This window comes from Oryzias melastigma, linkage group LG10 (assembly GCF_002922805.2).
Source record: "Oryzias melastigma strain HK-1 linkage group LG10, ASM292280v2, whole genome shotgun sequence".
In the NCBI taxonomy this organism is placed as follows: Eukaryota; Metazoa; Chordata; class Actinopteri; order Beloniformes; family Adrianichthyidae; genus Oryzias; species Oryzias melastigma.
Window position 1 is genome coordinate 13,895,118 of NC_050521.1, and position 24,732 is coordinate 13,919,849.

Here is a 24,732-nt window from a genome sequence, read left to right on the forward strand (position 1 = left end):
TAAAGGTCTGGTTTCAGCACCGAGGTTGTGGACAGCGCCACACAGGCGGGCAAGTAGTGCAGCTGCATGTTATGGCTGAGTCAGCACACAGAACTAATATCAGCACACAGAGCACATGACACGTGTTCTGTGTGCTCCAAGTTAGTGAGAGAAGAAAAAAATCTACAAAAATGTAATTATGTGTATGTTTATGAATGACTTAATTATTACATTTCCCCAGAAAAATGCTGCTTAGTGAATGTATAATATTCTGTACATATTAGTAAATGTCATAATATTTTAAACATATAGTGACAAACACTTAAAGACACAAAAATAGTCATTTAAAATATATAGGAAGGCTTGTTAAAAATGATTGAAATTGAACTTGAAATTCACCATAAATGTATATTTTAACCTGTTTTTTTTTTTTTTTACTTTGACTTGAATGTGTTCAGTTTGGACTGCACTTATATGTACTTTGCAGATATCTACTGAAATATTTAAAAGATACATACAAAGAGTTGCTTTGTACTATTACTGTAAATCTAACTGCATGATTTCTGTCAGCTGTTGAGTCATAACAGCACAATAAATGTATTGTTGCAAAAGTTTGCTAGATAGATATATTAGGATGATTTTAACATGAAAGGGAGAACGCTTAGACAAGTCATTCTAAAAAATAAAAAATAAAACATCGGTTTGTGTATTTGTGGTAGCAAAATGAGAATGACACAAAAAACACCAACAGGAAGATATTATTGTGTTGAAGTAAATGATCCTTGATGATCAACAGCTAAACTGTGGAGTAAATCCTCATTAGATATGTAGTTTGTTTCGATTGCTTGAGCTCCCTTTAAGATATACTAAGAACATGTAAATATTGAAAACGTCATAATCTGTTTGTTTAACTTTAAAAACTACTTTAAGATTTTGTTATCAAATACTTTAACTGTATAATATATATATATATTACTGTAAAGCATCAGAGAAAGAAAAAAAAACATAATTTCTGGCATGTTGTGACATAAAGGAACACTTGCCATGCAGGTATGTGCTTGTAACAGTACCTATTTCAACATGTATCTGGATGTATTAAGTCACTTTTTTTATAATAAAAACACACATACTTTGACAAAAGAATACCGTATCAGCTAAACGTGGAGATATTACGGTATAAATCAGTTTGATCTTTGGAAATTAAACCAGGCATGAGCTCCTTTAACAGCTGGTGTTCTGTCTAATGCTTTACTTAATTCATTTAAGCTTGTTACTTTGCAGAGTCTTTTAGCTTACACCATTATACAGCTCAAACGTGAACCACTTCACCTCCTAACTTTTCTAAAGCACTGATGTTGTGATTGCAAAAGCAATTTACATGTAGATTCAAATTGATAGGTAAGTAAATAAAATGTGTCTTGTTACACTGTGTGCTGGATCTAGTGGAGCTGCTTCTCTCAAAGGTGAGGAGTGTTGTTTGAGGATGGAGGTTAACAGGTCAAGTCAGTAAAAATGTAGTAACTTGGTGGTGGATTGTTAGAGTTGAATGGTGTCCGGTAACTGAATAAAAAATGTGTTCTGTGATACGTTTATGGCTGTATGTGTTGTGAAGAATGTAGATTAAATCGAGCTCTTACCTTAATTTGGAGAATTCAGGATTTGACAGAAGCCAGGCAGATCAAGGAGAGCAGAAGAAAAGAGACATGGAAGAGAAAAAATGGGAGAGAAAAGAAATAATCTATTAGATAACTGGTCAGTTTACAGATTTTGGCCTTTGGAATCGCTGCCCTCAGTATACTCACCGTGAGGATCACATTAAACAACTCAGAAAACATAAAACCTTTTTTTTTAAACTGCTTGAAAGTTTAAAGTTAAGAATTTCTTTTTAAGCTTAAAGTCATTAAGTCAAGAAGTGTTAAAGAAGTAAATCAATGACAGTTTTGTTCTATCAACACAGTACATAATGAATGTGTATGAGACTGTGAGAGTGTGAATGTGTGTGTGAGCTTAGGGATGAGAAAAGAGAAAGGATTGGGTCCAAGAAAAAAAAAATAGCTGCAAAAGTATTTATTTCTCTAAAAAAAAAAAGAAAGAAAAAAAAAGGCCAAAACACTTTTGCTGTAAAAAGTTACACCATCACTTCTGGCGGGTAATTTTTACCCAACATAATATACCTAATAAAAAGTATTTCTCACAAAAATTAGTTCAAAATATGGCAACATATGATACATTTGAGTAGTTATTTTTTTATTTTTAACTGTGGTTTATGTAAGAAAATGGAAAATAAATACATAGGCAGATCCTAAAAACATGTTTGAAAATGGCTGAAATATTAGGAATTTGAGACGAAAAAAAAATCTTAAAAAAATAATTCATGATACTGGAGACTTTGGTCTTAGGTCCACCTATTCCTGGGACATGTGAGACTTTACTCAGGGACAATGACACAGAAAAATGCAGCTTATTGAACATCATATGAATACTTTTACTCAGGTGAAAGTCACCCAGGGATTGTGGTTTACGGTTAAATGGCTAAAAAAACAACAACAACAAAAGAAAAACAGCAACTTGTTTTTTGTATGCCAGAAGGTATGCACAGTTGGCACAGAGGCAGCACATATGTAGTAATTTCGCTTAAAAAAACAACAACAAAACAAACATTAAAATAATGGATGTTTTCACATATTTCAAAGATATTCTGCCACATACAGATACTGTGATATTGGGCTTAAGAAAATATTGGCCAAATATAAACAAAAATCTGTATTTATGACAGAAAAATACTGCAGTGCTGCTCAAATTCACTAGCAGTATAATAACAGCAGAGGGCATCAAGGCGATGCCCTGAGTCATTAGTATGCTTTTTTTGCACCATTCCTCTTGTTTATCATAGATGAAATTGATTCTTGTTGTTAAATCCTAGAAGAATTCTCTGTTTAGTGGGACAAAATACTTAGATGAGTGCATAAGTGTACATAAAAACCTATATTCTGTAGGCACAAAGCAGTGATGCATCCCCTTGTATTTGTCTCTGAGTTTAGGAGAAGCTTCAAAACGATGCAAGATATACCAGCAAGAAATAAATCAACATGTATAGTTAAAGCAATTTTTTTAAAGCAAAAGAAAGGGCTAGAAACCAAGCAGAACAGAAAAAAAACAGGACTATCACCGTCAGCTGACCCCCTCCCCCTCCTTTGCCATCATCAGACACCCCAGTTTGAGGGTTTGCAGCACATTTGTTGAAAAAAGGGGGGTTTCCTGTCCCCTTTTCTTCAACGTATGCACAGATCTGTCACACATCAGAGTCTGCGTCTGCTCCTGAGCCCCTGTAACTGGGTATAGAGATGGTACAGTCCAGCCCGTGAGTCAGCTTGTTGCTATGCTACCACATCCCACCTCCCGTGTTTGCATCCCACCCTGGATCCTAACAGCTTTCAGGGACAACGAAAGAAAATAAAGACTAATAAAAAATAAACATATATATAAACATATATGTTTTTATTTTTATGTGAACACATGTATAATCACAAATGTATTCCCTTCAGATTTGTCCTATGCAGATCTCTTTAAATACTTCAAATGGCGTATCTTTTCTCATCACAAATAACCTGCATTTATAAGAGATGAAAAGACCTTTTTTGACTTAAATGTCTTTTTATAGATGGGATAACATGTCCTACATCAAGCAGTCTTCCTCTCCTCCTTTCTGTCTCTTTCTTCCTCTGCAGAGAGGTGCAGCTGCAGAGGGGGAGGGGAGGAATACAGAGAATGAGATCAGGAGGAGAGAGGGCTGCTGGAAACCAGCTCTGACTGCATGAGAGTTGCCATTTTACTTGATCCTCTGTTTAGCTAAAACTGATGAAAACTACTGGATTAGAGAGAAATAATTAAAATAGATATTCAGATTTATAGTTTTTTCACTAATAAAAAAGTGAAAACAAAATGAACAGGTTATGCGTCAAAAGCAACTTAATATGATGAGGAAAAGATGCTCATGTGATTTCGAAAGTTCTGTCGACATTTGCAAGTTAATTTTATTAACAAAATACAAAAAATCAGTTTAATCTACTGTATCATCTGAATTACTAGCTCACAAAAAAGGAGAAAAAACACGAATGACCAAGTAAACTGAACTGAAGCACCAAAGTAAGATTGAAGGTAAAATAAATATATACTCTCTATCAATCATAATTATGTAAAACAATACAAAATATGTCAACAGTCAGATCCAGAAGCAATGCTTAAATGCTGTCATAATAAATGTGTACATACAATTCTAACTAGAATCTGTATTTTCAAACAAATAATTTCCCCTCAACAAGAACAATTTTAATCTTAGAGGTTATTTAATCAGGATATGTGATAAATATCAGCAAACACTGACACTATTTTCTTAAGTTATCTGTAACAACCAAAATGCATATATGGATTGGCTCACAGGGTCACACACCCCAAAACAACAACAATAACAAAATCCAAACCAAAGATCTAGGAAAATCTATCTGCTTGTAGAATAATTGAAAGAAAAAAGTGTGTTTCACAAGAATAAGCAATTCTGTTGAGGGTTAAAGTCTCAGTCAGAGAAAGAAGGTATGGGTCGATCCTGGTTGTCAATAGATTATCTTTAAAACACTTGTTTTTACGTGCATTCCCTTCCAATCATGATAGCAGACAAATGTATATATCACAGCACAAAAAGGTGCAGCAGTATGCAGTCACACGGCAGAATACGTGTTTGATAATGTCATGAAGCTAAAATCAAAGGGATCAAGAGAAGACAAAAATATCAGGGGATTTTTGAGATAAAATAGCAACAACCTCACAAAAAAATAAAGAAAATAAAGTTTTAAAATCATCAAGCATGAATCCTCAGTCATACTTTATTCATCATAATCCATAAACACAAATTAGATTGAAATCTTTGCTGCTCATGTCTGGATTTCTGCTCATAATTTAACCTTATATCATGTTGCTTGCTCCTTGAAACACTGATCTCACTTTGCTCCTCCTGTTAGTCATTTTCTCTTTCTTCATGTTCCGTCATGATGTCTGTGCAACTATCACTGTTGGTGGAAGATATTTCAATATCTCCTCTATAACTCCACACACCCCACTTCCACATTTTCAACCTGTTTTACGAGACAAAGAGGGCTGAGGATCAAGATGGCTGCTGAGCATCACCAACACAAATGCAGCACAGGGAGGATGAGAGTGTGCCGGCTACCACGTGGTTCCTCCCATCCCCCGCTGCTTCCCTCCTCTCCATCACAGCTCTGGTCTCTGCTCGCTTCACAGCATCCACAGAAACTGTCGACAGCTCTCTCATCCTGTTATATCACATCTGAAGCTTTCCACCAAAAAAACCCTCATTAAGAGAATACATACATATATAAATTTATTGTGATTTTCATGCTCTTCTCTCCTTGTGCTATGTATGCAGCTCTATGTAAGCCATGCTGCTATGCTGTAAACTAGGTCACTGAAGCAGTAGCGTGTTGGGAGGTTGTGAGTCTGTCTGTGACTGTGATCTGCAGCAAAGCCTGAGCAGGAATTAAGGACAACATGTATCCTTTCAATGTAGCTTTCTGTTTTCCTCTTCCATTCATTTAAGGTCACCAAACCATGACGGCACAAATAGCAATATTTGACCTTTGAAAGTAAAAACCCTCCATATGAACAGAACAAATTAAATATATATGTATTTTATGGATGTAATTGGACTCCGATACGGCTAATGTAACAAAAAAGTCAAATATTTTTAGCAAAACTATCAAAAACAGCAAAGTGAAACAAATTGAAACTGATTTAAGGTGATGTAGGATATTATTGCTCTATTTCTAGAAAAGCTCATATTGAAGATTTGCTTTTACATGCAGGATAGAATAGCACCTTGTCTTGGAATAAATGTACTCTTATTTATTGAATGCATATATTTAGCATATTATTATTAGGAAATATACAGGACACTTTTTTCGTATACTTTTCCTGTGATTTGTAAAGACTGCTTTTAACTGAGAAACACAAAACAAACTCTCTAGCAGAGTTAAATGTGTGGCTACAATAAGAATTCTGACTTTCATGGTGGCTGTGAGTCTCACCTCTGACAGAAAAATCTCTGAATCTGTTCGTTGTTTTGGCATCGTCCTGGTACCACTGTGGTCAGCAGTCAGAGAGTTCTGACTGAAGGGTCGTGAGTTTTTCACGTCACTCATCCGAGAGTCAGTAGTTCCATAAACGTCGTAACTTAAGGCCTGCTTTAAAGTACCGGTACCTCCAGCGTCTGCATAAAGGGGTGGGTAATATGGAATGACAGGAAGATTCCCAGTGCATTTGGAAAACAGGCGCTCCTGTCTCCATCGGTAGATTTTGACGGAGATGATGACCACTAAACACGTGATGAAGAGGAAAGAAACCACAGCCAGAGCCAGCACTAAGTAAAAAGTCAGGTTGTCATTGTAGTCCTTGTCGTGTGGAAAGTCGCTGAACTCCGACAGCACTTCAGGGAAGCTGTCCGCCACCGCCACGTTAACAATGACTGTAGCTGAACGAGAGGGCTGCCCGTTGTCCTCCACGATCACAGTCAGTCTTTGTTTGAGCAAATCTTTCTCCGTCACTTGGCGGACAGTTCGGATCTCTCCATTCTGGGAGCCCACTTCAAACAGCGCCCTGTCTGTGGCTTTCTGCAGTTTATAGGAGAGCCAGGCATTCTGTCCAGAGTCCACGTCAACAGCCACCACTTTAGTCACCAGGTAGCCCACATCAGCTGAACGAGGCACCATTTCAGCCACCACAGAGCCAGCAGTCTGGACCGGATACAGAACCTGAGGCGGGTTATCGTTCTGGTCCTGGATCTGGATTTTCACGCTCACGTTGCTGCTGAGTGGAGGAGAACCTCCATCCTGAGCTTTGACACATATGTGGAATTCTTTAGTTTGCTCGTAGTCAAAAGAGCGCACAGCAAGTACTTCTCCACTCTCTGCATTTACTGAAAAATAAGTAGAAGCTTGCATCCCATTAATGTCAACTTCCTCAAGAAAATAAGAAACCCGAGCATTGTTGCCATGGTCTGCGTCCTGCGCTTTAACTGAAAGGACAGATGTGCCAGGCGAATTATTTTCAGGGATAAAAGCAGATAGGGAATTTTGTGGGAAAACAGGTGCATTGTCATTGACATCAGATATAATTAAGCGAATGGTTTTGTTTGTGGAATAAGGCGGTGACCCCTCATCCATGGCAGTTATTGTAATATTATAATCAGGTACAGTTTCACGATCCAAAACATCATCAGATATCAGGCTGTAAAAGTTAGTCGATGAAGTCTTAATTTTAAAAGGTAAATGTGGGCTAATAAAACAGCGGACTTGCCCATTTTTACCCGAATCCAAGTCTTTGATGTTGATCATTGCTATGACGGTGTTTAAAGCCGAGTCTTCGGGAATGGGATTGGAGAGGGAGATGATGTTGATCACGGGGGCGTTGTCATTCACGTCTGTTATCTCTATTTGCACCTTACTTGTGTCTGTCAGTCCACCTTTATCAGACACTTCAATATTTATTTCATACTGTTTAGTTTTTTCATAATCTAAACCCCCTGAGACGATGATTTCCCCGGTTTGAGGGTTGATGTTAAACACCGACGCTGCGCCATCGGTTTGGTGCGGGAATGAAAACGTCATTTCTCCGTTCGCTCCCTTGTCATTATCGGTTGCGCTGACTTTTAAAATCGCAGTGCCCTTTGGCGCATTTTCAGGAACCACAGCCCTGTAAACGGATTGACTGAAAACTGGCGCATTGTCGTTTGCATCCAAAACCTCCACGTTTATTTTGACGGAACCGGATTTCTGAGGACTGCCGCCGTCGAGGGCTATTAGAGTTAATTTATGCTCCTCCTGCTTTTCTCTGTCGAGGGGAGTGTGCAAAACCATTTCGATGTACTTTGTTCCATCAGAGCGAGACACAGTATTCAGCTTAAAATGATCAGAAGGATTGAGTTTATACGTCTGAACCGCGTTTTGAGCCACATCAGGATCTCTGGCGCTCTCTAGAGAATATCGAGCTCCCGGTAAAGCAGACTCGATTACCTGAAAATTGTATTCCCTTTCTGAAAAATTAGGAACATTATCATTAATGTCTGTAACCTCGACGTCTATTCTGTGGAGCTCCATTGGGTTTTCTAGAATAATTTGGAAATGAAGAGAGCAGGGAGACACTTGCTGGCAGAGCTCTTCTCTGTCGATTCTTTTAACCACGACCAGCGTCCCTTTTTCCACATTCAGACCGATGTACTCACTGCCGTCCTCCGTAAAAATCCGAGCTCGACCGGATCGGAGGCGTTTTAAATCCAAGCCCAGATCCTGAATTACGTTCCCGACAAACGAGCCTGTCGCCATCTCTTCGGGTATGGAGTATCGGACTTGAGAGACAGCCATTTGCGCAAAGAGGAATGAGAGAAGCAGGCGCAGCGTCCATGAAGAAAACATGGTTTTCCCATGAAAGTAACCACAAACCCAAATCATGACTCGATCAATCAGAATGCAAAGAGAATAGAATTCGGATGTGTGTTGAATATCCGTCAGAAACACAATCCCGAGTTGATTACTGAGGGCTGGGCAGACGTCTTTGTCAGGAAAGATTGAAAAAAAAAATAGAGGGGAGGTATTCAGAGGTAGCATGATTCATTTTTAACACTACCCAACAGCGGCACTTAGAGACCTAAAAAGAAACTGCAGAACTATAAATGAACTCATTGTTAAAATTAATAAAAAAGTCATGAGAGAAAAAAACATAATAAGAAAAAATATAAGACTGTATGTCGTTTGATTATTGAGTTTTTTTCAGAGTGGATATGGTTCATAATTTTGGTACACATTTTTAAACTTTAAAAAAGGAATAAAATGACACAACCTATTTTGAGTTTTATTTTCTTCTCTATTTATTTCCAAATCATTTTTTAAATCATTTAAGGAAAGTAAAACTGGAGTTTTCTTTTTTTTTTTTTTACTGTTTTGGCTGTTGATCTAGAAGCACAATAATTATGTATTTGACTAGATTAAATTAAACTTTTATCGTGAAACATGTATTTAACTGAAAGTTAAATCTATAGTTGAGTTTGAAGATCCCAACGCTGTCCATGGTGCTGACTGACAATCAGTGCAAAGAAATTGACTACGAGCTCTAAAATAATAAAGTTGAACTCTGATCTACGAAAACAAACCTCTAGAGGAGAGTCTGGTTCATCCAGGATGCTCTTCTCACTCTGCATCCGCTGCATGGTTCCTGTAGAACTGGGGTCCATTATCAGCACGTTCTGACTCCCAGCTCTGCCGAACTTACAGTCACTCTTTCTGGAGTCAGTGGTCCTGCACACCTCGTAATTGTACGTGTGTGGCAGAGTCCCTGTGCCCAAAGTGTCTGAGTACCGTGGAGGATAATATGGAATGACAGGGAGGCTGGAGTGATACAGGATGCGAGACTGTCTCCATCGGTAGATCTTGACGGAGATGATGACCACTAAACACGTGATGAAGAGGAAAGAAACCACAGCCAGAGCCAGCACTAAGTAAAAAGTCAGGTTGTCATTGTAGTCCTTGTCGTGTGGAAAGTCGCTGAACTCCGACAGCACTTCAGGGAAGCTGTCCGCCACCGCCACGTTAACAATGACTGTAGCTGAACGAGAGGGCTGCCCGTTGTCCTCCACGATCACAGTCAGTCTTTGTTTGAGCAAATCTTTCTCCGTCACTTGGCGGACAGTTCGGATCTCTCCATTCTGGGAGCCCACTTCAAACAGCGCCCTGTCTGTGGCTTTCTGCAGTTTATAGGAGAGCCAGGCATTCTGTCCAGAGTCCACATCAACAGCCACCACTTTAGTCACCAGGTAGCCCACATCAGCTGAACGAGGCACCATTTCAGCCACCACAGAGCCAGCAGTCTGGACCGGGTACAGAACCTGAGGCGGGTTATCGTTCTGGTCCTGGATCTGGATGTTCACGCTCACGTTGCTGCTGAGTGGAGGAGAACCTCCATCCTGAGCTTTGACACAGAAGCGGAAGTCTTTGATCTGCTCGTAGTCAAAAGAGCGCACTGCGTGGATGACTCCACTGTCAGCACTGACGGACACATATGAGGAGACTGGCACTCCGTTCACAGAGGAGTCCTCCAGGATGTAAGAAACACGCGCATTCTGCTTCCAGTCAGCGTCTGTGGCTTTCACTGTGAATATAGACACACCTGGTGTGTTGTTTTCTACAATGTAGGCCTCATATGAGCTCCTCTCAAAGACAGGTGCGTTGTCATTCACATCAGAGATCTGTAAGGTGAGAGTGACGCTGCTGGAGAGGGAGGGGACTCCTTCATCAGAGCAGGTCACAGTGATGTTATACTCTGATGCTGTCTCTCTGTCTAACTCACTGTCTGTCATCAGACTATAAAAATCTCCAGTATTAGACTTCATCACAAAAGGAATATTATTGTTAATAGCACACTGGACCTTTCCATTTTCCTCTGAATCTGCATCTTCCACATTTATCATTGTAACCACAGTACCAAGTTTAGCATTTTCTGATATAATATTTGACTTTGACATAATATGAATGTTTGGTTTATTATCATTCACGTCAATCACGTCAATCAACACTTTACATGAATCAGCTAATCCACCATCATCACTTGCTCGCATATTTATTTGAAATGAACGAGCTCGTTCAAAGTCAACATTTCCCTTAAGTCGTATTTCCCCGCTGTCATTGTTTATTTCAAATAATCCACGTGCATTATCTAACACGCTGGAAAAGGAGTAGGTTATTTTCCCGTTCGGTCCGTCATCTGCGTCTGTAGCAGTCACTGTTGTTACGACAGTTCCTGCTGGGGAATTTTCTTTAACTGCAGCTTTATAAATCGACTGTGTAAAAACAGGAGCGTTGTCATTTGCGTCTAACACGTGAACTGTTATCAGCATCGTCCCCGTCATCTGCGGCTCTCCTCCGTCCACCGCAGTCAGAACCAAAGACAGCTGCTCGTATTTCTCTCTGTCGAGCGCTTTCTCCAAAACCATTTCCAGATTTTTTGTTCCGTCTGCTTGATCATTTAATTTGACCACGAAATTCTCAGAAGGTTCCAGTTTATACGAAAGCAAACAGTTGACTCCAACATCAAGATCAAGAGCGCGATCTAAAATGAATTTTGCTCCTCGGACGGTGGACTCGTGGATTTTAAATTTGATCTCTTTCTTTTCAAAAGACGGGGGGTTATCGTTTATATCTGTTATCTCTACCGTCACACTGTAGAATTCCATAGGATTTTCTAGTATAATCTGAAAATGTAGAGCGCAGGGTGTCGTTTGAACACAAAGCGCCTCCCTGTCTATCTTATTCTTAATGGCGAGGACGCCTTTTTCTTTGTTCAGCTCCACATATTCGTCACTGTCTCGCGTAAAAATTCGAGCATTTCCCGACCTAAGTCTCTTTACATCCAAGCCGAAATCTTTAGCAACGTTACCGATCACAGAACCTTTAGGCATTTCCTCGGGAATGGTGTAGCTGAGCTGTCCGAGGACCGCACTGAAAGGGAGGAGGAGGAAAATCAGCAGTCCGTGCTCCCTCATTGTTCCAGACGAGGCTTTTCCACGTGAGAAAAATATATAAATCCCAACTATTTATATTCCAAAATCCGAGTTTCAGCGGGGATATCAGGATACATAAAAAACGATTAAAAATTGTGCTTTAAAATCCTGAGTTCCGAGTAAGTTCCAGACACTGCGGTTGGCGTCTTTCACGGTCTAAAATGAAAGCATGAAGGGAGGTACAAGACTTGGTGCTATATTTGAAATAAACTGGCCAACAGCGGCACTTAGAGTTGATGAGGCAGAAGTGTAGATGGTTTGGAAAAATATAAACTTATGACCACCTAATCCAATATGATGATATGATTATATAAAATACAACAGAGGTCACTTTTTAAAAAAACACAACCCAAAAATTCAAAGAAAATAATAAAAATGCTTAGTAAAAGTTGCACTCAAAACACCATGATAAAAACATTGCATTCTAAACTACTCAGAAAGTGTCAGGAGAAGAAGAGAGAAAAAAATGGCCACGGTCGCTGTTTGTGGTGCTTAAAGCCAGAGTGAAAAACAAAATGTCATTATAATGCCTAAAATAGAGTCTGATTCATCCAGATGGTCTTATCTTAAAGGCAATTCGCTAAATAACCTATAAAACTCAAGTACACAAAGCCAAACCCAAAACAAAAAGGTAAAAGCCCTGATTGTCGCTGTCCAAGGTGCTGAAGTTTTTCAGACAGCACTTACTAAAAGACAGTATTTACAGGAAAATTTACCCCAAAACAACTGACCTCTAGAGGAGAATCTGGTTCATCCAGGATGCTCTTCTCACTCTGCATCCGCTGCATGGTTCCTGTAGAACTGGGGTCCATTATCAGCACGTTCTGACTCCCAGCTCTGCCGAACTTACAGTCACTCTTTCTGGAGTCAGTGGTCCTGCACACCTCGTAATTGTACGTGTGTGGCAGAGTCCCTGTGCCCAAAGTGTCTGAGTACCGTGGAGGATAATATGGAATGACAGGGAGGCTGGAGTGATACAGGATGCGAGACTGTCTCCATCGGTAGATCTTGACGGAGATGATGACCACTAAACACGTGATGAAGAGGAAAGAAACCACAGCCAGAGCCAGCACTAAGTAAAAAGTCAGGTTGTCATTGTAGTCCTTGTCGTGTGGAAAGTCGCTGAACTCCGACAGCACTTCAGGGAAGCTGTCCGCCACCGCCACGTTAACAATGACTGTAGCTGAACGAGAGGGCTGCCCGTTGTCCTCCACGATCACAGTCAGTCTTTGTTTGAGCAAATCTTTCTCCGTCACTTGGCGGACAGTTCGGATCTCTCCATTCTGGGAGCCCACTTCAAACAGCGCCCTGTCTGTGGCTTTCTGCAGTTTATAGGAGAGCCAGGCATTCTGTCCAGAGTCCACATCAACAGCCACCACTTTAGTCACCAGGTAGCCCACATCAGCTGAACGAGGCACCATTTCAGCCACCACAGAGCCAGCAGTCTGGACCGGATACAGAACCTGAGGCGGGTTATCGTTCTGGTCCTGGATCTGGATGTTCACGCTCACGTTGCTGCTGAGTGGAGGAGAACCTCCATCCTGAGCTTTGACACAGAAGCGGAAGTCTTTGATCTGCTCGTAGTCAAAAGAGCGCACTGCGTGGATGACTCCACTGTCAGCACTGACGGACACATATGAGGAGACTGGCACTCCGTTCACAGAGGAGTCCTCCAGGATGTAAGAAACACGCGCATTCTGCTTCCAGTCAGCGTCTGTGGCTTTCACTGTGAATATAGACACACCTGGTGTGTTGTTTTCTACAATGTAGGCCTCATATGAGCTCCTCTCAAAGACAGGTGCGTTGTCATTCACATCAGAGATCTGTAAGGTGAGAGTGACACTGCTGGAGAGGGAGGGGACTCCTTCATCAGAGCAGGTCACAGTGATGTTATACTCTGACGCTGTCTCTCTGTCTAATTCACTGTCTGTTTGTAAACTAAAAAAGTTATTTGACATTAATTTTAGAGCAAAAGGAATATTATCATTTATAAAACACTGAACTTTCCCATTGTCATCTGAATCTGGGTCTTGGATGTTAATCATTGTCACAACAGTTCCTGCATTTGCACTCTCAGAAATAACGGTGGATTTAGACATTATTTTAATAGCCGGTTCGTTATCATTAATGTCAGTAACATCAACAATGACTTTGCAGGAATCAGTGAGTCCACCATTGTCTCTGGCACGTACATTGATTTGAACATGTTTTTTCTTTTCATAATCTAGGCTGCCAATTAATCGAATTTCTCCGTTTTCCTCGTTGACTTCAAATATTCGTCTGACGTCATCCAAAGCGTTTGTAAATGAGTATTCAATTTTACTATTCAGTCCGTGATCTGCATCCTCCGCTTTAACAGAGACTACAACTGAGTCTTTTACGGCGTTTTCAGCCACAGTTGCTTTGTATATCGGCTGCGTAAAAACAGGCGCATTGTCATTAACATCCAGCACCGTTATGAGGATCTGCATTGTTCCCGACATCTGCGGCTCTCCTCCGTCTACAGCCGTCAGCACCAAGGGGATGACTTCGTTCTTTTCTCTGTCCAAGGCTTTTTGTAAAACCATTTCTACATTATTTGATCCGTCAGCTTGGCTGCGCAGTTTGAGAGAAAAATTATCGCTGGGCTTGAGAACGTACCTCTGGACAGTGTTAATGCCCTCATCCAAATCAATGGCTCTTTCTAGATCAAATTTTGCGCCAACAACAGCAGATTCGCTTATTACAAATTTTATTTCATTCTTTTCAAACGTTGGCGCATTGTCGTTGATATCTTTGATTTCTACTGTTACGCTATACAATTCCATAGGATTTTCCAGCACGATCTGAAAATGCAGAGCGCACGGGGTCGTTTCTCCGCACAGCGCCTCTCTGTCTATCCTCTCTTTCAGAAGCAGGGCGCCTCGGTCAGTATTCAGCTCGACGTAGTTTCGGCTGTCCCCTGAATAAATGCGACCCTTCCCCGACTTAAGTCGTTTAACATCCAACCCCAAATCATGGGCAACGTTACCGATCAACGAGCCTGTTTGCATTTCCTCTGGAACCGTGTAGCTGACTTGGGCGACGACTGAAGGAAGAAAAAGGACCGAGAGAAGCAGCAGCTCCTGGCGCTTTATTCTTCGAAAAAACATCGGCATGGTCGAAAATATTCCAAAAGGTATTGTGGATAATAAGGGGTCATAAAAAATAAAATATTCAGTAATCCTCAAAAAAGGGGAAAAGAATAAAATACAGTTCTCTTCTGTCAAAGAGGTTCACAACGAGGACAAAGCGTCTGACGTTACCCCTACTTATACTAAAATGAACAGGCGTTGCTGCGCTTTATGACGCCAACTGCAACTGTGCAGACAACAGCGGCCCTTTGAGTTCAAAAGGAAAAACTGCAGAAATAAAAAGTGAACAAAGGGAAGAAAAGTGGCCACATTTCTGAATGCAACTTCTACTATAAATGGATGACAGAGGGGGTGAGTCAAGTTCGGAATTTATATATATATATATATATATATATATATGTGTGTGTGTGTGTGTGTGTATGTATGTAAGTAAGTAATACAAAATGCACAAACTAAAATGTACATGCATTTACCTAATCAAAGTTTAAAGTCTCAAAAACCTAAGTATGTAAACAACTGACCTCCAGAGGAGAGTCTGGTTCATCCAGGATGCTCTTCTCACTCTGCATCCGCTGCATGGTTCCTGTAGAACTGGGGTCCATTATCAGCACGTTCTGACTCCCAGCTCTGCCGAACTTACAGTCACTCTTTCTGGAGTCAGTGGTCCTGCACACCTCGTAATTGTACGTGTGTGGCAGAGTCCCTGTGCCCAAAGTGTCTGAGTACCGTGGAGGATAATATGGAATGACAGGGAGGCTGGAGTGATACAGGATGCGAGACTGTCTCCATCGGTAGATCTTGACGGAGATGATGACCACTAAACACGTGATGAAGAGGAAAGAAACCACAGCCAGAGCCAGCACTAAGTAAAAAGTCAGGTTGTCATTGTAGTCCTTGTCGTGTGGAAAGTCGCTGAACTCCGACAGCACTTCAGGGAAGCTGTCCGCCACCGCCACGTTAACAATGACTGTAGCTGAACGAGAGGGCTGCCCGTTGTCCTCCACGATCACAGTCAGTCTTTGTTTGAGCAAATCTTTCTCCGTCACTTGGCGGACAGTTCGGATCTCTCCATTCTGGGAGCCCACTTCAAACAGCGCCCTGTCTGTGGCTTTCTGCAGTTTATAGGAGAGCCAGGCATTCTGTCCAGAGTCCACATCAACAGCCACCACTTTAGTCACCAGGTAGCCCACATCAGCTGAACGAGGCACCATTTCAGCCACCACAGAGCCAGCAGTCTGGACCGGGTACAGAACCTGAGGCGGGTTATCGTTCTGGTCCTGGATCTGGATTTTCACGCTCACGTTGCTGCTGAGTGGAGGAGAACCTCCATCCTGAGCTTTGACACAGAAGCGGAAGTCTTTGATCTGCTCGTAGTCAAAAGAGCGCACTGCGTGGATGACTCCACTGTCAGCACTGACGGACACATATGAGGAGACTGGCACTCCGTTCACAGAGGAGTCCTCCAGGATGTAAGAAACACGCGCATTCTGCTTCCAGTCAGCGTCTGTGGCTTTCACTGTGAATATAGACACACCTGGTGTGTTGTTTTCTACAATGTAGGCCTCATATGAGCTCCTCTCAAAGACAGGTGCGTTGTCATTCACATCAGAGATCTGTAAGGTGAGAGTGACGCTACTGGAGAGGGAGGGGACTCCTTCATCAGAGCAGGTCACTGTGATGTTATACTCTGACGCTGTCTCTCTGTCTAAATCACTGTCTGTTTGTAAACTATAAAAATGATTTTCTGTTGTTTTTAAAATGAAAGGAATGTTTTCATTAATTTTGCAATTTACTTTACCGTTGTCGCCGTGATCCATGTCTTGAGTATTAATTATAGTCACCACAGTGTGAGTTTTCACATCTTCTGATATAACATTTGTTTCAGACATTATATTTATTAAAGGATAATTATCATTTACATCAGTGACGTCAACTATGATTTTGCACGTGTCTGTTAATCCTCCCTCATCACTAACACGTACATTTATTTGGTAATTGCTTGACCTTTCGTAATCAATATTTCCAGTCACTGTTATCTCACCAGTTTGCTCATTTATCTGAAACAGGTGTCTGACATCATCAAATGTATTTCTTATAGAATAAGTGATTTTTCCATTTAATCCATCATCAGCATCAGATGCGCTGACTCTGGTCACTATTGTTCCTTTAGCGGAATTTTCTGGAACAGTCGCTTTATAAACTGGTTTAGTGAACGCAGGCGCATTGTCGTTTGCATCTAACACAGTAATCAAAATCTGTGCCGTTCCAGACATGCGCGGCTCCCCTCCATCCACTGCCGTCAACACCAAAGACAACTCAGTGTTTTTTTCTCGGTCAAGAGGTTGTTTTAAAATCATCTCGACACTCCTTGAGCCGTCTGCTTGACTGTTTATTTTTAAAGCGAAATTATCTTTTGGTTCAAGCAAATAATTCTGCAGACCATTCATCCCGACGTCTAAATCCACCGCCCCTTCCAAATCAAATTTTGATCCGATCACCGCAGACTCGCTAATTCTAAACCGAACATCACCTTTTTCAAACACAGGAGGGTTATCATTTATGTCAACGATTTCTACCATTATCCTGTAAAATTCAAGAGGTTTTTCTAAGATGATTTGGAAGTGCAGCGCGCACGGTACGGTCTGGCCACAGAGCGTCTCTCTGTCTATTCTTTCTTTGATCAGGAGGACTCCTCTCTCTCTATTCAGCCCAATGTATTCTTTACTGTCGCCGAAAAACACACGAGCTTTACGCTGTTTAAGCTTCTCCACATCAAAACCCAAGTCGTCTGCTATCCTTCCTACGACAGAGCCCTCGGACATTTCCTCATTGATAGAGTAGCTGATCTGTCCGACTGCAGTGCTGACAAAAAGGAGCGCTATGAAAAGCAAGGCTTGCCGTTCCATTGTTCTCTCCGGCGGCGCAAAATGACAAAAAAGAAAATCCGTATTTCCTCGGTACAAAGTCGGTATACGTGAAAATAAAGAAAAATTAATCCGTCTCTTTTTGAAATATTGTAAAGGAATAACCCAAACAAGAGCGATGTTCGTGTCTGAGTCGACTCCGCAGTGTTCTTCAGCAAACACTCGTCTTTCTGATGTATAAAGATGGGAGGCACTATTTTCAGTAAAGCATAGCAGTTACATGCTGGACTACAGCGTCCCTATGAGTACAAAATGAAACATTGCAAGAGGAGAAGAATTTTGATTTACATCAGATGCAGGAGCGCATAGAAGATTAAGAAATGTGTGTTTTGCTTTTTTTTTTTGCTACTATTTATGCGTGACTCTCTAGAGCAGTAATTTAAAAAAAACACAATAAACAAACACGCTGTGTAAACAGCGGCAAAAACATGCATAACAAAACAAGATATAGCACTTACAAAATATTGCCTTATAAAATCCAGGATGGAATTAGATGCAACGTAATGCAAAAAACAATCACAAGAAAGCAAGTAACCCATCCTAAACAACAAGATAAAACAAAATTAAAAATAAGAAAACATTCCGATTTAAAGCAATGCATAATTTTAAAAAAAGGGAGAGCATTTAGGCATCAAGTCTACGTTTGTTCTTATCTTTGTATTTGGTCCAATTTTTGTTTAGAAAAAAATACTAACTCTTGATGCTGAATTTCTTTAAATTGTTAAAAATGTTTAAAATATCAAGAATGTGATCTTATGAACAAAGAAAGACTCGTATTGGGAAGGGAAAAAAAAGCTTTTTTGACAGATTGAGCCAATGCCATAAAGGCTGTCCTTGGTACTGATGGAAAAATGAAATAGAGAAACCTCAAAAAAAAAAAAAAAACGAAACAGCTTCTATTTTACAGATATTCTTAAGGTTTTATTTTAAGGGAAATTCATTTGAAGTAACTGACCAAGCCAAGCATTAGTAATGGATGTTTAAAAAAGGACTGAAAATGCTATCCATGGTGCTGAAAGTTTCATCAACTACTTAGGACATTGCAGAAGGCAGTTTTTTTCAATGACAAATCAAACTATATAACCCACAGACAAGGGTACAAAGACAGTAACAGCTGGATATGTCGCTGTCCAAGGTGCTGAAGTTTTTGCAATATCCCAAACTAAAAGACTATTTTTAAAGGAAAATCTACATAAAGAAATCTAACCATAACAACTGACCTCTAGAGGAGAGTCTGGTTCATCCAGGATGCTCTTCTCACTCTGCATCCGCTGCATGGTTCCTGTAGAACTGGGGTCCATTATCAGCACGTTCTGACTCCCAGCTCTGCCGAACTTACAGTCACTCTTTCTGGAGTCAGTGGTCCTGCACACCTCGTAATTGTACGTGTGTGGCAGAGTCCCTGTGCCCAAAGTGTCTGAGTACCGTGGAGGATAATATGGAATGACAGGGAGGCTGGAGTGATACAGGACGCGAGACTGTCTCCATCGGTAGATCTTGACGGAGATGATGACCACTAAACACGTGATGAAGAGGAAAGAAACCACAGCCAGAGCCAGCACTAAGTAAAAAGTCAGGTTGTCATTGTAGTCCTTGTCGTGTGGAAAGTCGCTGAACTCCGACAGCACTTCAGGGAAGCTGTCCGCCACCGCCACGTTAACAATGACTGTAGCTGAACGAGAGGGCTGCCCGTTGTCCTCCACGATCACAGTCAGTCTTTGTTTGAGCAAATCTTTCTCCGTCACTTGGCGGACAGTTCGGATCTCTCCATTCTGGGAGCCCACTTCAAACAGCGCCCTGTCTGTGGCTTTCTGCAGTTTATAGGAGAGCCAGGCATTCTGTCCAGAGTCCACATCAACAGCCACCACTTTAGTCACCAGGTAGCCCACATCAGCTGAACGAGGCACCATTTCAGCCACCACAGAGCCAGCAGTCTGGACCGGGTACAGAACCTGAGGCGGGTTATCGTTCTGGTCCTGGATCTGGATGTTCACGCTCACGTTGCTGCTGAGTGGAGGAGAACCTCCATCCTGAGCTTTGACACAGAAGCGGAAGTCTTTGATCTGCTCGTAGTCAAAAGAGCGCACTGCGTGGATGACTCCACTGTCAGCACTGACGGACACATATGAGGAGACTGGCACTCCGTTCACAGAGGAGTCCTCCAGGATGTAAGAAACACGCGCATTCTGCTTCCAGTCAGCGTCTGTGGCTTTCACTGTGAATATAGACACACCTGGTGTGTTGTTTTCTACAATGTAGGCCTCATATGAGCTCCTCTCAAAGACAGGTGCGTTGTCATTCACATCAGAGATCTGTAAGGTGAGAGTGACGCTGCTGGAGAGGGAGGGGACTCCTTCATCAGAGCAGGTCACAGTGATGTTATACTCTGATGCTGTCTCTCTGTCTAACTCACTGTCTGTCATCAGACTATAAAGATTGTTTGATGTAGTTTTTATTGAAAATGGCATTTTTGTATTAATTGTACAGCGCACTTTACCATTTTCCTCAGAATCCGGGTCATTTACGCTCATTATAGCTACCACAGTGCTCAGTTTGGAATTTTCTCCTATTGAATTTGATGATGAAATTATATTTATCACTGGATTGTTGTCATTAATATCAGCTACATCAATTATAACTTTAGCCGAATCAGAAAGTCCTCCTTGGTCCACTGCCTCTACGTATATTTCATGCATTTTGGCTTTTTCATAATCTATTGGTCCATTCAGTATAACATGACCGTCTTCAGTGACGTGAAAGTGTTTTGAATTCCCCCCCATGCTGTCTACGATGACGTAACTGATCTGTCCATTTGAGCCTTTGTCTGCGTCTGAGGCGCTAACCTTAGTAATCATTGTTCCCTCCATCGAGTTTTCTTTGACTGCAGCTTTGTACACCGCTTGTGAAAACACAGGAGCGTTGTCATTAACATCTAACACTGTAATGTGAATCTGCATCGTTCCGGAGCGCTGCGGCGCGCCACCGTCTATCGCCGTTAACAAAAGCGACATGAACTCCTGCTTCTCTCTGTCTAGAGGTTTCTGTAAAATCAGCTCCACCTTTTTGGCGCCGTCAGACTGACCGTGCAGCTTAAGGATAAAATTGTCGTTGGGCTGCAGTTTGTAGCTCTGAAGACCATTGAGTCCGATATCAAGGTCCGCTGCTTTTTCAAGCAAAAATTTAGAACCAACCACTGCAGATTCGCTGATTTCAAATCTCCTCTCTTCCTTTTCAAACCTGGGGGGGTTGTCATTAATATCGGTAATCTCGACAGTTACAGAGATTATTTCTATCGGGTTTTCTAATGCTATCTGGAAATGTAAAGCACAAGGCGTTTCCTGCCCACAGAGAGCCTCGCGGTCTATTTTTTCTTGAATCATGAGGAGTCCCCGCTCCCTGTTCAGCTGGATGTACGCGGCGTCGTCTCCGGTGTGGATGCGAGCTTTACCAGCTCGTAAGCGTTTAACATCCAAACCGAAATCCTGGGCTATGTTTCCGACTAAAGAGCCTTTAGACATTTCTTCTGGAATTGAATAGCTGATTTGACTAAGCACCGCCGGTAGACAGAGCACGGAGAAAAACAACAGTACCTCCCGCTTCATTGTTCTATCAGATTCATCCACCGAAAGAAAAAGATCCACTCGCAGTCTTTAAGGAATCAACCGAGGCAAATTACGCATGCGTGAGCATTTCTGTTTTAAAAGGGGAAATCAAAAACTGAAAAAAATAATAATCCATGAGCGCTTTTGGAAAATCCCGTTTCATCCAGACGGAGCTGTGTCCTATTGCTAAGAGTCAGCGTTACTGAGACAGAGCGGAGAGTAGATCCTCTATTAATTATTCTTGAAAGCTGGGTAATGCTGGTCAACAGCGGCCCACCGAGTCCTAGGAAGGATACTGCACATCAAGGTAACAAAATGAGGAAATAAATGTTTAGGAGCTGTGGACTAATGATTTCTTGCACACAATTTAGGGATTGGCCAGCATTCCATAACTTAGTAAATCATCTAAAAAAATAAATATTTTTGAACACATATTTAGAAAAGTAAATTTGAGTGGTATAATGCAGATATTAGACTAAATCAGGGAAAACAGCATTGTATGAACATAAAGTTGTGAAAAAAGAATCTTAAATGTCATTTTGAAAATAATTTCAGAAAAAAAATAAAACTGATTTTGGTTTTAAAAGTTACACGTTCATGTATTCATATGGCAACATTATTACTGTGCTTTCCATGCGTTAAGACAAGGTTGCGAAAGAAAAAGAGGTGGTCAAGTTATCGCTGTCCAGGGTGCTGGAATGTGAGCAATAGAAGATCAAGATGCCAACAGATTTGTTAAAAAATAAATCTAACCAAAACAACTGACCTCTAGAGGAGAGTCTGGTTCATCAAGGATGCTCTTCTCACTCTGCATCCGCTGCATGGTTCCTGTAGAACTGGGGTCCATTATCAGCACGTTCTGACTCCCAGCTCTGCCGAACTTACAGTCACTCTTTCTGGAGTCAGTGGTCCTGCACACCTCGTAATTGTACGTGTGTGGCAGAGTCCCTGTGCCCAAAGTGTCTGAGTACCGTGGAGGATAATATGGAATGACAGGGAGGCTGGAGTGATACAGGATGCGAGACTGTCTCCATCGGTAGATCTTGACGGAGATGATGACCACTAAACACGTGATGAAGAGGAAAGAAACCACAGCCAGAGCCAGCACTAAGTAAAAAGTCAGGTTGTCATTGTAGTCCTTGTCGTGTGGAAAGTCGCTGAACTCCGACAGCACTTCAGGGAAGCTGTCCGCCACCGCCACGTTAACAATGACTGTAGCTGAACGAGAGGGCTGCCCGTTGTCCTCCACGATCACAGTCAGTCTTTGTTTGAGCAAATCTTTCTCCGTCACTTGGCGGACAGTTCGGATCTCTCCATTCTGGGAGCCCACTTCAAACAGCGCCCTGTCTGTGGCTTTCTGCAGTTTATAGGAGAGCCAGGCATTCTGTCCAGAGTCCACATCAACAGCCACCACTTTAGTCACCAGGTAGCCCACATCAGCTGAACGAGGCACCATTTCAGCCACCACAGAGCCAGCAGTCTGGACCGGGTACAGAACCTGAGGCGGGTTATCGTTCTGGTCCTGGATCTGGATGTTCACGCTCACGTTGCTGCTGAGTGGAGGAGAACCTCCATCCTGAGCTTTGACACAGAAGCGGAAGTCTTTGATCTGCTCGTAGTCAAAAGAGCGCACTGCGTGGATGACTCCACTGTCAGCACTGACGGACACATATGAGGAGACTGGCACTCCGTTCACAGAGGAGTCCTCCAGGATGTAAGAAACACGCGCATTCTGCTTCCAGTCAGCGTCTGTGGCTTTCACTGTGAATATAGACACACCTGGTGTGTTGTTTTCTACAATGTAGGCCTCATATGAGCTCCTCTCAAAGACAGGTGCGTTGTCATTCACATCAGAGATCTGTAAGGTGAGAGTGACGCTGCTGGAGAGGGAGGGGACTCCTTCATCAGAGCAGGTCACAGTGATGTTATACTCTGATGCTGTCTCTCTGTCTAACTCACTGTCTGTCACTAAACTATAAATTCCACTCATAGTGTTTTGTATTTTAAATGGAATATCCTGGTTTATATTACACCTCACATTTCCATTTCTTTCAGAGTCAGGATCATTAACACTCACCATAGCAATTACAGTACCTTCAAGAGAGTCTTCTAAAATGGAGTTTGATTTTGAGAGAATTTTTAACTGCGGACTGTTATCATTAACATCAATTATATCCATCAATATTTTACTGGAATCAGACAGTCCTCCGTTATCCATAGCTTCGATATCTATTTGTAAGCTTTTAGTTTTTTCATAATCTATTTCACCCACTACAGCGACTTCCCCCGTTTTCCTATCAATCTGAAAGAGATCTGATAACCTCCGCTTGCTGTTAGAAATCGTGTATGATATTTCTCCGTTTGAGCCTTTGTCTCTGTCGGTCGCACTCACGGTTATCACTTTAGTTCCTCTCGCAGAGTTCTCGGTTAAAGTCGTTTTATACACAGATTTGGTGAATATTGGTGCATTGTCATTCGCATCCAAAACGTTAATTAGTATTTGCATAGTGCCTGACATGCGCGGTTTTCCACCGTCCACAGCCGTCAGTAATAAGGAGATACGCTCCTCCTGCTCTCGATCTAAAGGTTTCTGCAAAATCATTTCAACCTTTTTACTTCCATCCGCTTCCTGCTCTAGTTTCAAAGCAAAGTTGTTAGTGGGTTTTAACAAATAGCTTTGAAGATCATTCATCCCGATGTCTGCATCTACAGCTTTCTCTAACACGAATTTAGAGCCAACGATCGCCGATTCGCTGATTTCAAATCGCTTTTCACTCGACGCAAAACTAGGAGCGTTATCATTTATGTCTGTGATCTCTATTGTTATTCGAAACAGCTCCATTGGATTTTCCAGAATGATCTGTAAATGTAAAGCACAGGGCGTCGTTTCTCCACACAGCGTCTCTCTGTCTATTCTCTCTCTGATGAGGAGGACTCCTCTGTTTGTGTCCAGCTCGACATATTCTGCGCTGTCTCCCGAATGAAGGCGCGCTTTGCCCGATTTGAGCCTGGCGACACTTAAACCCAAATCCTGAGCGACATTACAGACCAACGAACCTTTCTCCATTTCCTCAGGAATCGAGTAGCTGACCTGCCCATCCACGCAGGCGACGGAGAAAACGCAAATGAGTAAAATCACTTGTCCTCTCATCGTGTTGTGCGTAATCCGCGTCGAAATCCGTGTTAAAATATTCAAGAAGATAAAAAAAAAAAAAAAAACTAAGAAAAAACAATATTTGAAAATGGAGCTGCTTTTGCTTCTCGTGCGAGGTATCCCATCTATGCGACACTGGGCTCTCACAGCCTCCTTTGTTATAAACCAGAGCGCTCCAAAGAGGAGGTACAATTACAATTCCTATGTAAGACTGCCACACACTGGTCAACAGCGGCGATTCCTGTTCTTTAAAATGCAATATCTGCGATGAATATGATAAAACAACTTTAAACGTAACAGCAGCAGCATTACCCTTAAAATAAATGTGAAAAATGACGCCTCA

The 24,732-nt window shown here is 41.7% G+C and overlaps 2 protein-coding genes across 24 annotated transcripts in view; both read right to left on the minus strand.

Annotated features, from left to right (window-relative positions):
• The window catches only part of LOC112153685 (protocadherin gamma-C5), a 529,198-nt gene that overhangs the window by 35,410 nt on the left and 469,056 nt on the right, over positions 1–24,732 (minus strand). The window contains exon 1 of one of the 23 annotated variants that reach the window (XM_036213891.1): positions 22,002–24,690. The exons of 13 other annotated variants lie outside the window; for them this stretch is intronic. In XM_036213891.1, coding sequence (XP_036069784.1) covers positions 22,002–24,386 — 2,385 coding nt within the window. In that variant the 5' untranslated portion in view covers positions 24,387–24,690. Of the gene's footprint in view, positions 1–6,077; positions 9,173–9,193; positions 11,749–12,327; positions 14,890–15,230; positions 17,990–22,001; positions 24,691–24,732 lie in introns of those variants that run through there. 9 more of the 23 variants (XM_036213899.1, XM_036213890.1, XM_036213898.1 and 6 more) reach the window with 9 other exon arrangements.
• Positions 18,292–21,580, minus strand: LOC118599233 (protocadherin beta-16-like). The gene has a single exon (XM_036213916.1). The coding sequence runs from the start codon at positions 21,233–21,235 to the stop codon at positions 18,836–18,838; it is 2,400 nt and encodes a 799-aa protein (XP_036069809.1). The 5' UTR covers positions 21,236–21,580; the 3' UTR covers positions 18,292–18,835.